The sequence below is a fragment of the Daucus carota genome, chromosome 6 (genome assembly GCF_001625215.2).
Source record: "Daucus carota subsp. sativus chromosome 6, DH1 v3.0, whole genome shotgun sequence".
Lineage (NCBI taxonomy): Eukaryota > Viridiplantae > Streptophyta > Magnoliopsida > Apiales > Apiaceae > Daucus > Daucus carota.
This window is the reverse complement of record NC_030386.2, coordinates 14,336,117-14,353,824: the sequence shown is the minus strand read 5'-3', so window position 1 is coordinate 14,353,824 and position 17,708 is coordinate 14,336,117. Positions and strand designations below refer to the sequence as shown.

The following is a 17,708-nucleotide window of genomic DNA, read 5'->3' as shown; positions in this document are numbered from 1 at the left end:
AACCTAGTGATTGATTCTCACCAATCAGCTAGATAAAAAAAGGAATATGACAAACGGGCACGTATATGATAAGTAGATGATCATCAGAAGAGGCAAGCATCGTCGTCGTTAAGTGAAGTTCAAATCCGGAGAGGGAAGAGAGAAGGAGCTGATGAGAGACTGGTGAAGAAAGACTAATGCCGAGAGAAAAGAGACCTAGTAATATATGTATTTGTCATTGATTATGGTTTTCAAGTACTTAATCATCTCCTTGGAAGTACCAGCACACAAGCATGGTAGCACAGCGACGAAGAATGTAAATCCGAGCACGCTGCTGTTTAACAAGCGAAGCACACTTTCTGGAGAACCCGTGACCCTTTTTCTTGTTAAGTTGTCGCTTCATCATAATTTCAGCCATTGTGAAAGCTGGTATGTAAGTGTCGTAGTGATATACCAGGATTGGAGAATGATCAACCAGTCGCGGAAAAAGTGAATGTCTGTAGATAGATTGAGAGAGAGAGAGGGGTAAAGAAATGGGAAAAAAAGCCTCACCTGAGTGGAGCTGGACCCTGAGGAACAAGGGAAGAGATGTGATGGTATTTATAGACAACTTATAGCTAGTTTACTCAACGAAAGATCAAGATGGAGGGGTTGGTACGTTCTGAACTAGAGTTGACTAGTTGTGTAGTTTAATGAAGTGAACATGGTCAGCCTTGGTAAATGAGATACCGAGGGATTTTGCGTGGAAAGATATGTGGCTTTCTAGGATCTCTGTTCTTGGCTTTTCCTCGAGGGGATGAACGTGGCATCGAATTGCATAAGATCCTTTAAATTTACTATACTTATTTCCTGATTTTAGTTTAAGTTGTAGTAACAGGTGACAGAATGCTCAAATACGAAAATCTGATGGTATTTATCTTTGGGGATCGGTCCCTGACATACGAATGTCAAGGCAAATTATCAGCAGGTTTTTTCCGTCGAATGACTTAAACCCAAGTTTTTGATGCGTATGCAAGTGGAGCTTCTCTCTTTGGTGCTTTTTAAACTGGATATATGCTACTAACATTCGACTGTTGTAGAATCAATTGCCTAGTCTCACTCAAGAGTGGCTTTTATGCAGTTTTTCAATCACTATCAAATTTTCGGCCTCTTGTTACCAAGAAAGGGGGATCGGTTAGGTTATTATACTATACTGGTGATTAATGTTCATATTTCATATCCGTAAATCTCCTTTATTTATCTTTTTAATTGCTAGAGGGTGGGTTTTTGGCAATTTTTCCATCAGCGATCAAATTTTCAGCCTTTTGTTACCAGATGAGGAGTATCCTTTAGGCTATTATACAGTCATAAATTATTATAAAACAGAACACACGAACTTTGAATCACCTCAGTTTTCTTTTAGTACGTTGATCGGAGAGATGATATAAAATAGATATATAGCTGAGAAATACGCGGAAGTAGAGAAAGATGGAATGAAAAGAGGAGAAATGCTGAAGCGGGACAAGGCAAAGGGAGTGGGATATGGGAACACCATGTCGGCAAAGCGCTCATCTCAACCTCTCACAATTCCTTCTTTAATCGCATCCTATGGACGCTCTAAGTTCTGCAAATATTCACGCACATTATACTAAACCGGTATTCATCTCAAAGTAGGTGCTGCCCAAGATTATCGATTTCTGACTGTTGGATGAATATTCTGTAGCCAGATTACAACATTCTTTTCAATATGTACAGTGCTTAAAAAGCGTCGGACGAGACTCGTCCAGCGTTTTTTAATCGTTGGACGGGGTCATTTTTCCTGTCCAACGGCTAAAAAATATTCGACATATTGAATATTTTTTTATAATCCTAGCCGCCGAATATTCGTCAAAAATCAAGATTATATAAGGCGGCCTGGAAAGCGACTGCCAGGACCACGACCCTTCTATCAAACACATTACAAAAATTAGATAATGCATAACATGTTGACTAGTACCAAAAGATCCTAACCATCTGTTCCGCGACTTTGCACTGGTCACGTAATTGTATCGTCTAAAAAATGGCGGTAAACGAAGGTCCAAGGCCATGTAATCTGGTGGAAAATGAGTTGGAACTGAGGATCTGTGATATCCGCGCACTATTTTTTGACTTATGAGTAATATGCAATCATCTCTTGAAATTTGACAGAATCTGAAATACGATAAGATGCTTGAGCTCAGTGGCGTATGCAGGATTTAAGTCCAGAGGGGGCTGGATTTTAGTCCCACCGGGAAAAAATTTTTTGGGTACATAATATATAATTAAATTTGACATATTATTGTTACAACTTACAAATTCACAATAACACTCTCCTAGGTGCCATATTTTGAAACCTCACTATAATGTCTTCAACATCAATTGAATTCATTACATCCTTTTCAATATACGCCACCAAGCAGTCATTCATCAACTCATCACCAATCCTGTTCCGCAATTCTGTTTTAACATGTTTCATCGCAGAAAATACCCTTTCCACAGTTGCAGTTGCTACGGGTAAAATCAAAGCTAATTTCACAAGCAAATAAATCAATGGATAGACCTTGTGCTTCTTTACTTGAACTAACTTTTTTGATAACTCAACAAGACCGTGAAGATTTTGAAATTGATCATTTGTACTCATATCCATGATATAACAATCAAGTTGAGGTGCCAAATCCATCAAATCATACATAGAAAAGTCATTTGGATAAAACTCAGCAAATCGAATCAAGCTTCCCTTGTTGAATGATGAGAATGAATTACTTGGATCAAGGCATGACATGCATAACAACAATTCAGTATTTACCTCATTGAAGCGATTATTCAACTCTTGAAGTTGCATATCTATCACCTCGCAAAACACTTCAACATGATAAAAGTGGAAATTAGTTGCCTTTTCAATATTTCTCCTTGATCTGCCTTGAATCATATAGAAGTCATCCATATTAGTTGACGATGATACATCAAATCCTCACAAGCACGCATACACTTATTATGATTACTATCATGTTCACCAACATGTATGGTAAATTTATCTTTTTTTTTCCAGTTTCTAAACCCCTCCCCACTAAAAACATCAGCACCTCCTTGTCTACCGTGAACAGATTTGAAAAGATAACAAGGCAAGCAAAATGCAGCATCTTTTGCAATACTATACTCAAGCCAAGGTTTATAATCATTAAACCACGTTGAAATAAATCTACGTTTCTGAACTCCAAGTTGAGACCAAGGAAAATCATGATTTTTAGGTTGAAAAGGCCCTCTTTGAAGATAAGTTCGTCTAACTTTCTCCCTTATATTAACATCATACTCATAAATAGCTCTTCTCAATCCGGGATCAGCAGGAAATTCTTCCAAATTAGGCCCATTATTAGTAACACTAGGGGCAGAAATATTAGGATTAAAACTTGAGCCCACATCCTCAGTTCTAGGTTTAGTTTTAACCCTCTGGAAAAATTTCTCCATTTTAATTCTGAAATATTAGATTATTATATATTAGGGTAAAATGGCAAACCAATTCAACAAAATACACAATAACAAACTACAAGTCTACAAAAAAAATTACAATTTATGAATCAATTAAGTGAAATAATAGATTCAATACACAAGAAAAAGATTTAAAATCAAACCTCAAGGACTCAAGGTGATATTAAAGCTGAGAGAGGCAGAGAGGCAGAGCCGCAGAAAGCAAGTGAGAGAGGCAGAGAGCAAGCAGAGACCAGAGACTATGCGAGAGAATCAGAGAACAGAGACTATGCGAATGTGAGAGAACAGAGACTATATATGCTTTTTTCCTTTCCTATGCTTTTTTTTCTTTCTAGTTGACTAGTTCTTAGGTTGTGTGTAAACTGTAATGTATACGTATTGTGTCTAACTATTAATTTAACTATTAGTCTATTACAAATGTAATATTAAAGTATAAAATAAAATATAAAACTAAAATGTTATTAAAAAAGTTTGATAAAAATATTTTTTATGTATTCATTTGACTTTTTGAAAATAATTTTCATTTTTTAAAAATAAATTAGTATGTACTAAAATATTTAGAGGGGTCTAATTTTTTTTTTTTAATCTTGTACACCAAAAAAAAAAAAATAATAATTTTTTTTCAGAATCCAGGGGGGGCTATAGACCACCCTCGTCCCGTGCTAACTCCGCCACTGCTTGAGCTGATTAAACAAACATCGATAATGCAGTATTCCTCGCCTCGTTTCTGTTAGCAAAGGTTTAGTTAAGGCGATGAATCTGCATTCCGAGGATCTCATGAGCCTGGAAGTGAATAGATGGGATTTGTCAACCAACAGTTAGGAGTTGCATGTGAATAAGCAGATACGGCATCATCCTGTTTCGATCTTTTTCTTTTTTTGTAACCAGTCGGCTTCACGTAGCTGGTGTCTTGTCTCTCCAGAAGCATCAGTCGTTAGACAAACACAATCGTCGTAGATTCATTGCTTCCGTCTCTCTGTCTATCTCTCTCTGCCATCCTAGAGTGAATCTTTGGACGGAAGAAAAAGATAAGTGTTACAGCTGGTACAGGACAAATCATTATCGGTTAGAGCTTCTTAGATAAATATCTTAATAGCCAAGATTAAGCAAGACTAATATTTCTTGCATCCATTTTCAACTCCAGTTTTCTTAATTCTATTTTATTCAAGTCAAGGGTTCATGTGCAAAATGTGTTTTCGTAGATGTAAGATCTGCGTGCATCTTACTCTTACTCTTTCCGGATGTCGAAAATTAGGAGTAGTTAGGAATATTACCATATGGGTTATATTTGATTTGTTATCAGCTCCGATCCCTCTCAAGCATCCCATGTGTGAATATTTCCTCGAATCAATTTTGAACTCCAATTTTTCTATTTGAAACACAAAATGTGTGTATGTAAACTAAACGTAAAATCTACGTTTATCTTACTCTTCTCGCATCAATCTATATTTCCTTGCATTAATTTTGAACTTCAAGTTTTCTATTTGAAAAAAAAAAATGTTTTATGTAAACTAGAAGTAAAATCTACGTTTATCTTACTCTTCTCGCATCAATCTTGATTCTAATTTCTTATATTTGTTCTATTTTATTCAAATCAAGAATTTCAACAAATTTTTTTATCTTAGATAAGATTTACGTTCATCTTAACCTCCTCGGACATAAGAATTCAGGAGAATACGCAAAGTTCCGTATATTTATTTGATTGGGTTCCTTCATCTTAAGCTGCCATCCACTAAAAAATAACAAACTGAACGTAACATTTGCACTGATATAGGTCGTTTGATGATGCATAATTAGTTGGGTACTCCTAGCATACTGTCGGGACCTTTTAATCCGCGTATTATTTTGTGACCGTTGTATTAATATCCGACGACAAGAATTATAACATTTTTTTTTTTTTTACGTCAAGTCCTTTTAACCAGTGGATGAGCCTGTACAGTGCTTAAAATTTACTAAATGCATTAAATTTTTGTTATAATCCCGACTGTTAGATATTTCAGAAATAGTTCAAAGATCCCTAACATAGATTGTCGGGACACGACCCTGGTTAGTTTACAAAATTTACTTCTACATAATATACTTCCTCGTCTACAAAAAACTGGCATCTCAAAGAAGAAAAGTGGCTATGATCTGACTTCACAACTCAAAAAAGAATTCTGATTTTTTCTAAGAGAAATAAAACTGTTTCTGATTTTAAAGATATAAATATAGTTTCCAGAAAAAAAAAACAGAAACATGAAAATAGTAGTTGCCGAAAACAGAGAAAATTGGATCCAAGTGAACTAGATTAATGATACAGGTAGCAGGGACGAAGCTACATAGGGGCCAGAAGGGGACATGGCCCCCCCTAGGGTTTCCATAGTATTGTAGTTTTTATTATATAATTTTGAAAAAAATTATATTTTATCTATATATTTATATAAATATAAAAATTTGGCCCCCCTCAAAAAATATTTGTTTGCTTCTAAGAAATATTTAACATTGTAAAATAAAGTTTTAATTCTTAGATTTTTCTAATTTATTGTATTAGACCAAATTTAAAAATAAAAATAAACAAAAATATAGATATATATACTGTTATACTATTTTAAAAAAAAAGATCGTAAAATATGATATGTGATAAATATAAATGTCAATATGGTTCTTCTTTAAAAATAAAAATCTTTGGTGGAGGTCTTATCCAAGAAACTTATACCTCACTTCACTTCTTCATTTTCATAGAATAGTTAGTCGTCGTGCATTATCAATTTATTATTTAATATTAATATTGATCTACTCATCTTCAATTTAAATTTCATCATCCAGGTAATATTTTTACTTATTTAAATTATAACTTGTCATCTTCTAAATAAGCATAATATTTTTTTTTGTAAGTATAATAAACAATTTTTTTTGAAAAGGAGTAAGTATAATAAACATAATATTTAGTTTTTGAGATATTGTCAAAATACAATTTCGTTTAATGTGTGTTACTTGCTAATTAAAGATTACTGTATAACTTAGAGTTATTATGATGAGTTTCCTGACCATTTTATACTTAAATATATTTAAAGAGAAATAGCTAAATATTTTTGTTGACACAATTATAAATTTGATTTCCTGATTTAAAAGAACGCAAAGCTCTACTATAATTTTTTTACTAGTATTTTTGTATTTATTTTATAATGAATATTTTACAGTGCTGATGAAAAATTTTACGAAGAAATTTTTTTTGGCCCCCCTTAAAGATGTTTGCTGGCTTCGTCCCTGACAGGTAGAATGCAAGATTGTTTGGCACTGGCCCTTGTTGTGGGATTATATTAATATAAATTAACTGCACAGACAAACAGGGAGTTATCTTAACCAAAGGGGTGCATGTGTGCCTAAAACACGCATTGCAAAGCTGAAACTTCCATGAAAGCAGAGCACTGATAGAAATTAGAATAACAAAAGAGGAATCACGGGCAAAGTGGTGAATGTGGAACACCGTGCTAAATATTCAATTAATTATATGTGTGTGCTGTGTGCGGGGGGATTTAGCAATAGTTTCTTATGGGACACCAAGCAAATTTTCCAAAAATATCTGTAAATTTTCAGATTTTCAGGAGGACGCTTATATAATCTTATAAAATTTAGAATGATGAAAAAACGTCAAATTTTTTGTTTAGGAGGGGCACGTGTCTCTCATGTCTCTTACTCGATCTGCTCTCACTGTGAGTGCGGGGTGGCGCGGTTTGCACGATATGTAGCTTAATTTATACTCCCTCCGTCCCAAAAAGAGTGAGCTGGTTTGACTTTCACGGAGATTAAGAAAAATGTAGTAAGTTTAGTTGAAAAGTGGGTAAAGTGGTGGGACCTACCAATATTTAATAATAGATTTGAGATAGTGGAGGAGGATAGTGGCTGTAATAGTGTTTATATTATTATAGAAAAGAGATAGTGGTAGAAAGTAGTGGGTGTAATAGTGAAAAATAGTGTTCAAAAATAGTAAGTATTGTAGGTTCATTCTTTTGGGACGTCCCAAAATAAAATGGGACGGAGGGAGTAATTATTATCATCGTATTCTTGCCAACAGTGAAGTTGAAGCAATTAGAGATCCCGAGGCGTAGGAACACTGAATGATGTGACATAGAATATACACAAAGCCATTGAATGCCACCAAGAAGAAGCAACACGTACCACTGTACTAGTCGTGTGTACGAAGAAGAGGCTTGCTAGTTGCTACGAACATTCCTTTCGTTGCCTGAATTACGCTTCCTCATGCACTGTATTCGTCTCGGATTCATTGGATAACATTAACTAAGTTCCAGATTTGCTTCAAATCGATTAAGAAGCAAGCGATAATACTCTGGACAGCTGCCGTTCTGCTCAGAATTTTCTTTCATTTTCTGGTATGCAAGTCAGTCGATATATCTGGGACTTAATCGACCTTGGCTGTGACCGACTCCAATAATAAATCCAAATTAAAGGATCAACTTACTTGGCAGTTGGCTACAGTTGGATACTAAAGAAAAGTCGCCGACTTTCGAAAACCTGCTACTATCCTTCATTATTTTACTCGAGACATTATTATTTTTTATTTTGTTCAACTTCTTATGAGTTACTACCTCCATCTCAAATCATAATCTCAAATTAGATGAGTTAGTTGACTTTGAGCACGTAACTTTAAGTGCATTGACCGTCTACTTCCGAAATTTATTTTTTTATTTTTTCTTTTATAAATAAAAATTTCATATTTTAATTTTTATTTGCAAAAATAAAATTTTAAAAATAAGTCATGTAGCTATGCGGTTGGTTAATGAATCTTAAATTGTGTGCCCAAACTCAAAGTCAACTAGGTCATCTAATTTGAGATGGAGGGAATATTATAACTATAATCCTATTCACAGTATCTCACTCCATTGCAACATCAGGTCGTTCATTATGTAATCAAGCAAGTATTTTTGTTTTGCAACGCCATCATTAAACTAGTACATTGCACAAAGAGTTATAGGGAGAATATTGACCCGATTCGTAGAAGTATCCAATATGAAAATTACAGCTGCAGTCAGTAGATTAAGTTTAAACTTGCATCCCAATTACTCCAGCTGATGCTCATAGCACACTACATGATCACTGTGAATATTTTGCAAGGACAAAATATCCCAAAGGGCTACATTGGCAAATGAAAAAAACAAATCTGGTGCAAATGTTCGAGAGGCTGAAGAGAGAATAACGATCTTCCAAGCTTATGCCACACAAGAAGTAAGCACCTCTGACAAAGTTCTCCCTCAATTGTACACCATATACTTGGGGGTGGCACTAAACTTTTGATACCCTTTAATGACTTTGTTCACAGCATCAAGGAAATCCTTCTCTGTTACAGTTTTCCTTCTTGCTCGAATGGCATACATACCAGCCTCTGTGCAGACACTTCTTATATCCGCTCCTAAACAAAAAGGTGTAAAATTCAGTGGGGGAATACATATATGCAAAGAGACCGAACCAGCTACCTCTCAAGTCTCAAGAGTTTTTTTTTTTTTTTGAAAACTTCGATATGACCTGGGCAGCACATAACAACACTACACAAGTCTTCCTAGATTAGATAACAGTACCATCATGCATACACATCTAATGGCAAATCGTGAAAGTTAAGCTGACCAATTCCCCAGTCACTAAAAAGTTAAAAGTTAGTCTGATCACTGATGTCGAACATCTCAACAATAAATCAATGATGGTCAAGGGAGGTCGAAAAATAGATATTCCTTGCTCCTGCAAGCAGCTTTTAATCTTTTATTGAAATAATCTTTCAAAACATACTATGCAAGCCAACCCTTTTAAGCTAATGTTCCAATGATTGGTTTTATCTTTGGGTAGAATTCAGATACATCGTAAAAAACCTCCATTTTTTTTTTTTTGTTATACATGTAGAAACCGGTTCATGGACAATAACTTTGTTTCATCTTAGCAATGGAACATAATGAGCTGCCATCCAAGGCCATATCTATCTTGTAATGGGTCCAATATTTGTTGATTTTTATCCTGTTATATAACTATATAAGAACTTGGTCTAGGCCAATGACTTTGATGTTGCATCTCAACAATGTGGTAAACTACAACCTGCAATTCAGGGCCGTGTCAAGGCATAAGCAGATCAAAACCATGCCTAGGGCCCCCAATTCCAAAAATGCTATATATGTTTAATAGTTCAGTTTTCTATTTGTATTTTTTTTCTCCCTCTTCGGCTGAAAAGGGCTTTCGCTGTTTTTTGTACACCAACCATCCTACATCTCATTGGAAATTTTTTGTGCTTCCAATTTCTAATTATATCAGGGGTCTCATTAATTAATTTGCTTGGGCAACCCGAATCACCTACACAGAGTCATGCTGGCATTTATACATTTGATATACAGGGAACTCCGACTGATGTCTATAAATTAGAACTCTTTCCAGAAAAAAGCCACCTAATACTCTGTACTACTGTACTGCATCTTATAATTTTAGATGGATCTGATTCCTGAACAGCCTATACTACAAACCCACTACCTTTTGTGGAATTTACACACAGCACCATTTGCAATCTTCATATGTAAGTAGAAAGTATAACATGGTAAGAAAAGGCACATTTGCATATCCATACCTGTCGAATTCGGACAGAGACGAGCTAGGAGTTCAAATCGAATATCCCTTTCACAGTTCATAGTGCGGGTATGGATCTTAAAAATCTGCGTCCTGCTTTCTAGATCAGGCAGGCCAAACTCAACTTTACGATCTAACCTCCCAGGACGAAGCAATGCTGGATCAAGTGTGTCAGGCCTGAAACAAACAAATTATTAGATGTTAGCAAGTTAAAAAACATGCCATTTGCAAAGTCCAGATAGCCAAAAAAATAAAACCACAATGCCGAGAAAAACTGTGCATACATCTTCCATTAATCCATTCCATATAGATTGATGGTACTGATTGATGCAACAAAGAAAAGGTAATATGAGATTTGGAAGGACGACTGGGGCCTTCAGTAAGATTTAAAAGAACATTTTTTACATGGAAGATTTTACAAATAATATTTTGGCCTCAAGCTAATTGCTTTAAGAAAGATACTAAAATTAATAAGAAGATGGAGAAGTCCAAAAAACCAATTAATATAGATGTATACAGTAGTCTCTTGCACCTTGTATCCACTTATATTCTTAATTATATTTTGTCCTGTACCATTTTCTTATTCTATTCTACTTTAAATCTATGATGCTCAGACTCTTCTAAAAGGATCCGACACAGACACAAATCAATGTAATATATTTCGAACTACAAAATCAAAGACAGGGGAAGCGTTATATAAGGATCTGACACTTGGCTTTGGACACCGCAATTATTATATTATTATACTGCATAACAAACAATTGCACAAATCAAGGCAAGAGTTGCTTCTTTTCTCCTTTTACATCAATCTCACCTCTGTTTCTTCATATATCTTCTTATTCTTCTCTTTATCTTAGAGATAGGTTACCGAATTAACGATGGGTCATTGAAATCAAAGATAGGTTGTCTGAGATGAAGAGTCCGATATCTAAATGGCGTTCTGATCTGGATCCCAGTGTCCTTGTCAGTGTTGTGTCCTGTGGATACGGGTGCGGCTGGGTTTTCCAGTGTCCGTGAATCACAGCTTTAATTTTTATTCTACTTAATATCTAGTATCATTCCAATAAACTACGTGTTAGATCCGGTCTCTTCTATTTTTGGTGCCATTTTTATTTCTTTAATTTGAACTAAAGTCTCGCCCCCGATGAAAGACAATTCCAAGGCCCACACCTGTATTATGAGCAATATAGATGTGAGCACTATTTATCGGCTATATAAAAAGCTGTGATCTTAACCTGTTTGTTGCCATTAGAACTTTAATATTTCCTCGAGCATCAAATCCATCAAGCTGATTTACAATCTCAAGCATTGTGCGCTGAACCTCATTATCTCCACCCACACCATCGTCAAATCGTGCACCTCCAATTGCATCTATCTCGTCAAAAAAAACTATGCAAGCCTTCTTTGAACGTGCCATCTGCCACAAAAAAGACATTGGTAAGATTCTAAACGTCAAGTCGACAATAAGTACGAATGATCATAAACAATAAACAGCTACTAACCTGAAACAGTTCGCGAACCATGCGAGCACCCTCACCGACATACTTCTGAACAAGCTCACTTCCAATTACGCGAATAAAGCATGCATCAGTTCTGTTGGCCACAGCTCTAGCTAAAAGAGTTTTACCCGTTCCAGGAGGACCATAACAGAGAACTCCCTTTGGAGGGTCAATTCCAAGCTTAACAAACTTCTCAGGGTGAAGCATAGGTAACTCAACAACCTTCAATCGAACAAGCAGAGACAAAAATAGGTAAAAACAAATGTAGGTAACTAAAATTTATATTGTAATATGTAATTGATATTAATTTCGACATAAGATAAGATAGTATTACACACCTCTCGCATTTTCTCAATCTGTTCCTTGCATCCACCTACGTCATTGTATGTAACATCAGGCTTCTCCTCAACAGTCATCATAGTGACACTTGGATCAATTTTTGGAGGCAAGGGGATCTGAATTTGATATTTATTGCGATCGACGCTGACAAAGTAATATACATTGAGTTACTAAAACTACAACACAAGGTTAGAACTCTGGTGCAAATACATGCCCATTCTGAAATCCAATTTAACCTGTAAAAGTATCTGCATTTGACTTTACAGTAGTGTGTATATGTATAAAGTTCTTTTTTGTATTACAGTGAATCAATAAAATGCTATTGCATAATTAATGATGCGAACATATAAAATCAGTTTGAATTTAATAAACATCAAACTGAATTTCCAAAGCCATAATTGATCAGATCAACTTTGGATATAATACCAAAACAATAACAAAACCATCAATAGATAATACAAAGATCAATTGTAAATGTAATCTACTTCTCAAAACGTATGATACACAAATCAACTACAAAATTTGTAGATGATCATAGAGTATGTTATTGCGCGTCTTGACTGATTTTATGAAAGCAAATACAGAAGATAATTAGAATACATGTTAATAGGCTCTCGTTTGAAATATCATTGCCAAATGAAAAACGAAGGTATCTTGTTTAATACAAAATCACCCCCCCCCCCCTCTAATAAGACATACACGCACACACGCACACACAGAGGGGGAGAGAGATAATTAATAAGCTGTTTAGGTAGTTTAAGACATGCTGGGTGATGAGGTAAATGTGAATACTTTTAGATTTCAATATGTAACCTGCTTAGAAAGGAGTGTGCAAATCAGTACTAGCAATATGTTAGTCTCAGTAAAGTTTTAGTTGCTCTCAGCTCAGCATATTATCATCATTATTTTACTTGGCTTTGTCATACCATTATCCCCGTCCAATAAATACGCAGACGCACTATGCAGTAGAGCATAACATAAAATTCCCTCATGCAATATCTAAATAAAAGAAGAAATCCATATGAAATAGAGTAGGGAAGTACCCAACACGCATGCCCTCTTCGATATCAGTTGGTGAAACTTTATCTCCCAATCCGACAACAAACTGCAATCAAATGAAGGTCAAAAGATAAAGTGCTAATGGCCTAAAAAATAAAGTTGAAATTGATGATATTCTTTATACACAGATTCAGAGAGCAAGGACTAGAAATGTTGTATATACTGGATGAAACATATCCATGACCTTAGGAATATAAAATTTCAAACAGATAACCGAGTTTGAAAAGATTAAGTAAAAGGGAATCATACAGCATGGAAATCTCTAAGAAAACTGCATGAATTGTGAGCTCAATGACCATAATTCACAACAAAAAAAAAAAGGAAGAAGAAGAAGAAGAAAAGACTCGCAGGGAAAAAAAATGCTAATTAGTAATTATAGTTACTAACCTACACTCAGTAATATGCTCATGACAGTAGATACTAGCTTTACATAGCATAGGATATAAGCTGTAAACCGCTGTAAACCGTGCTTTACATCGGATCAGGATTCAGGTCATGCTTGATATTGTCCCTTCCAGGTCCGAATAAAACTTATTAATTTTGATAGAGGGAAAATTTTATGTTTCTATAAAAATACTTCTTATTCGACAAGTAGGTTTAAATTTTTATTAGCACACAAATGACATCATCCCTATAGTTATGTCCTTACAAAACCACTTCCTGATGAAATACATCAAAGCAATGGACAAGTCGGAAATGGCTTTTTCTAGGCTGAGTATGTCTTTTAAGGATTAACAATATTTTCATTAATCACACTTAAGCTGAATAACTTGCCACAAAAAAAAATAAAAATAAATCCCACCTATAACCCATTCTATGAGACACTTGATTCCCAAATACAAAACAGAAATAAAAGAAGCAGGGGTCTTGATTGGTAGAAGTGTTTAAAAAGAAAATCTTAATGCAAGCAGATTATAATTTTCACCATCCCCATTTATATGTGCCTCTTCCATTTGTAATCAGACTCAAAAAGAACGAACATTCTCAATTCTCAAGATGTATATTCTTCAAATGATAAATCTCCGATCTAGAAGAGATGTAGCTTTCCACCTCCCACATACCATTAGCTATCCAAGTGGTGAACCGATAATGGGAAGGAACATTTGGCCGGAAAAAAACTTGCATCGTAGATGATGCATGCCTAGCTTATATATACATCGTGTGCAACTAAAAAAAGGAAAGAAAAATATTGACAGATATGCATACTTACCTTTGCAATTTGCTTAACGTTTATGACATATTTTGCATCTTCAGTGTTTGGGTTGATTATCTTTGTGCATCTCGCCACCTGCATGCAAAAAATGAACACTGCTATAATAACAGAATATCTTTGTTTGAATCATAAAAGCAGATAGGAAGAAACTCATACCTGAAGTGGTTGCTCTTCCTGCATCATTTGCTTATCGGAAACAAGATCCCACTGGCTCGGTGCAGCCAACCCAGTATCAGACTCCTTAATACCTGACATGGCATTATAAATTAACCACGAGAACTACATATTACTCGAGAAATATAAAGAGAAAGCCAAGCTGACATTGAGGAATAAAACAGTTTAGCAGATTTGAAATTTGTATCAAACAGTTCTGATAAAGACACACTAATAGATATGAGATGCAAAACTACAAAGCAAATAAATATTATAAATAATAAGGTTAGGCTTGTAAGCATCTCATAGATCTTGTGTGGCAAAAGCATTGAACAAAATTGCCACACTTTTATTTATCACAACTAAAAACATGTAAGAATAGAAGCATACCACACAGATCATTAATTTTCTTAGCCATTTCTTTGATCTCTTTTTCCGCATTCTTTATAGTGTTGGAATAAGGCCCCAATCCCTGCAGAGATAGATATAATTTCATGTAATTAAAGATGGATAATCGACAAGTTTAAAAGCACCCAAATTAAATGATATATCGATCATTTTCTTATCCACAAGCAGTGAAATGTCGATGACCTCCTAATTACATTGATAATCATATGAACCTAGTGCTGCATTGAAATATAATAGAATAGAAACATTTAATCAGCATATTGATTTTAGTTTACCGACCTAAACAGTTCAAAGAACACATTTCTGTTAGTTTTGACTTAAAAGCTAGCAGATAGCAAAGCTAAATTGAAGATGAATTTTAGTTTACCGACCTAAACAGTTCAAAGAACACATTTCTGTTAGTTTTGACTTAAAAGCTAGCAGATAGCAAAGCTAAATTGAAGATGAAAGGAGCAAATTAGGATTTACAGCATAACAGATCTTGATACACAGACACTCAGAGCTCACAATTATCACAATAGTGTGTGTGTTGAGAAATTGAAGGGAATAGAGTTAGGAATAATATACATAAGTCTTGAGCAGAGCGATATCGTCCTCATCGAGAGGCTTAGGGTTCTTCTCGTCCTTAATCTCGTCTTCGATGCTTCCTCCCATCTCTCTCTCTCTCTCTCTCTCTCTCTCTCTCTCTCTCTCTCTCTGCTTGAATAAAAGGTCTGCTAAATCTTGTCTTGCGCAACAAAATACCGGCACTCGCCTCCTGCCTATATAATGCTAAGGGATAAATATCAATTATGTCACTCGTTTCGTCCAAATGTATCAATTGAGTCACTGATTTCCAAATTAACTCAAATGAGACACTCATTAGAAAAATTTGTATCAAAACTATCACTCTATCATTAGTCGAAAAATTGAAAGTATTATAAAGTATTATATATTGAGTTTCGCACATTTTTTTATGAATGTTATTACATCCAAACGAAAGATTTCGAGTTCTACTATTTTCGATAATATTTTTAGATTTTTAAAAATTTATCAACTATTTATTTTTAATTTTTTGATTGTTTTATTTGATTTAAATAAAAATAAATATGAGATAAATTTTTAAAAATCTAAACATATTAGCGAAAATAGTAGACTTCGGAATCTTTCATTTGGATGTAATATCATTCATAAAAAATGTGCGAAACTCAATATATAATAGTTTCAAATTTTCGACTAACGATAAAGTGATATTTTTGATACAAATTTTTCTAATGAGTGTCTCATTTGAGTCAATTTGGGAATCAGTGACTCAATTGATACATTTGGATGAAACGAGTGACCTATTTGATATATATCCCTATAATCATAATTCCTCTTTCACAACACGATTACATTGTAAAGTAAATTATTATTTTTTAAATTATTTAGTAGTTTTGGTCAATTTAATTTATATTTCATCAATGGTTAAAATTTTAGAGGCGTATCCCACGGAATTTTAATGAATTTTATATGATTTATGAATTGTATCTGATTTTAATTTTACACGGATTTTTGATAAAATTTTGCAGAGTTGATGAGGTGTTTAGAATTTACATATAATACTTTAAAATCTATGAATTTTGATGGGATTTGAATATCTTAAAATACAACTGAACAATCATCATTTTATGAATTCGACAAAAAATCTATCCGCATTCGAATACTATTAAATTTTTATGTATTGAATACTGCCAGATTTTGTAGCACAATTTAAAATTTTAATTGAATACCTTAAGATTCTGATACATTTTTTAAAATCCGAGTTAAATATCCTCACATTTCATCTCAAATTTTATGAATGAAGAAAATAAAATCCTAATTGAATACACCCCTGATTAAGGATTTTGAAGTGTTCGAGATGATCTTAGTAAATTGACAAAATACTCTTAGTGATTTAACATATGGTCAATATCACAAGATTAGCTATATTTTGGCTTTTTATATATGATATGATTTATTGAATTTTAGTTTGAAATGCTATTAGAAATTAATATTCCGATGCTAGCTAAATTTTAGATAAAAGAAATGTGTAGTTGGAGATATTTTCTGTGTTTTTGTTTTAGTTGTTTACCGTATCATTTATCCGATTTTAGAACTATTTTATCCTAGATATCTTGCGACAATTTTAGAACTATTTAAGTCGATAGATTCCAGAGAGTTGGACACTATTTTGGACAACTATTTTTCCGATGATTTTGAAAATTTTCTGGACTTCTGTATAGCGTTAGTTTTGAAAAGATAAGCTAAATAACAGGTAAGCGGACATGATACAAACTTGGTTTTGAAAATGCAACCTAAAGACAATTCTTTAAAGGGTCCTGTTCCCTGACATGTGGTTGTCAGGGAACAATTATTTAACAACCAGTGTCACAGCCGTTGGATTGATGATCCAACGGCTGGGACAAAAGATAGGATTTTTAGTGTCCGCGGTAAATAACCACGAACACTCTGTCTCTCCGCGGTTTGTTACGCGGACAGAAGGGGTATCCGCGGTTATTTACCGCGGACACTCCAATGTGTTTTTTAGGTGTTTCCGCGCTTATTAACCGCGAACAATACAGACGATTTTAAAGCGCTGGAACCAAACCTATATTATCAGTTACAGACTTGTTTCAAAACACATTCAACACAGACTTGTTTCAAAACACAATCACCATTATTCTCTCCCATATACGATCAAGAGATAGAGGAGGCGATCAAAGCAACACGTATTTGCTAATCTTCAAGAGCATATAGGTGCGTACCATAACTCCCGTTGCGTGTATTTTACTTGTGCGTATGTATAGCCTCATGCGCGTAGTTGATCATTGATAATTGTTAACATTGAACTGGATTAGATTGGATGTGTATTGATTGGTGCTTGTTTGTGATACATGTCGTTTTTGTTTGTTTTTTGTTCGTTTTCAGTTCGAATGCTTAGTGTTTGACAAAAAGCCTCAACGAAAATTCTCCATTTT

The 17,708-nt window shown here is 34.4% G+C and overlaps 2 protein-coding genes and 1 long non-coding RNA gene across 4 annotated transcripts; all 3 read right to left on the bottom strand.

Annotated features, from left to right (window-relative positions):
• Positions 1-99: 99 nt before the first annotated feature.
• On the bottom strand, positions 100-570 carry LOC108226928 (small polypeptide DEVIL 22). The gene has a single exon (XM_017401921.2). The coding sequence runs from the start codon at positions 395-397 to the stop codon at positions 239-241; it is 159 nt and encodes a 52-aa protein (XP_017257410.1). The 5' UTR covers positions 398-570; the 3' UTR covers positions 100-238.
• Positions 571-2,227: 1,657 nt separating this feature from the next.
• Positions 2,228-4,580, bottom strand: LOC135147102 (uncharacterized). Of its 2 annotated transcripts, none has more exons than XR_010284587.1 (2): positions 3,606-4,580; positions 2,228-3,448 (listed from the first exon to the last, which is right to left on the bottom strand). It is a non-coding gene; the product is annotated as an uncharacterized LOC135147102 (long non-coding RNA). The 2 variants fall into 2 exon arrangements; XR_010284588.1 differs by having other exon boundaries at positions 2,228-2,895.
• Positions 4,581-8,402: 3,822 nt separating this feature from the next.
• On the bottom strand, positions 8,403-15,479 carry LOC108227959 (26S proteasome regulatory subunit 7 homolog A). The gene is made up of 10 exons (XM_017403370.2): positions 15,298-15,479; positions 14,713-14,794; positions 14,326-14,417; positions 14,167-14,244; positions 12,941-13,002; positions 11,897-12,041; positions 11,562-11,780; positions 11,295-11,476; positions 10,061-10,236; positions 8,403-8,869 (listed from the first exon to the last, which is right to left on the bottom strand). Exons 1-10 carry the CDS (start codon positions 15,382-15,384, stop codon positions 8,712-8,714), a joined length of 1,281 nt encoding a protein of 426 aa, XP_017258859.2. The 5' UTR covers positions 15,385-15,479; the 3' UTR covers positions 8,403-8,711.
• Positions 15,480-17,708: the final 2,229 nt, after the last annotated feature.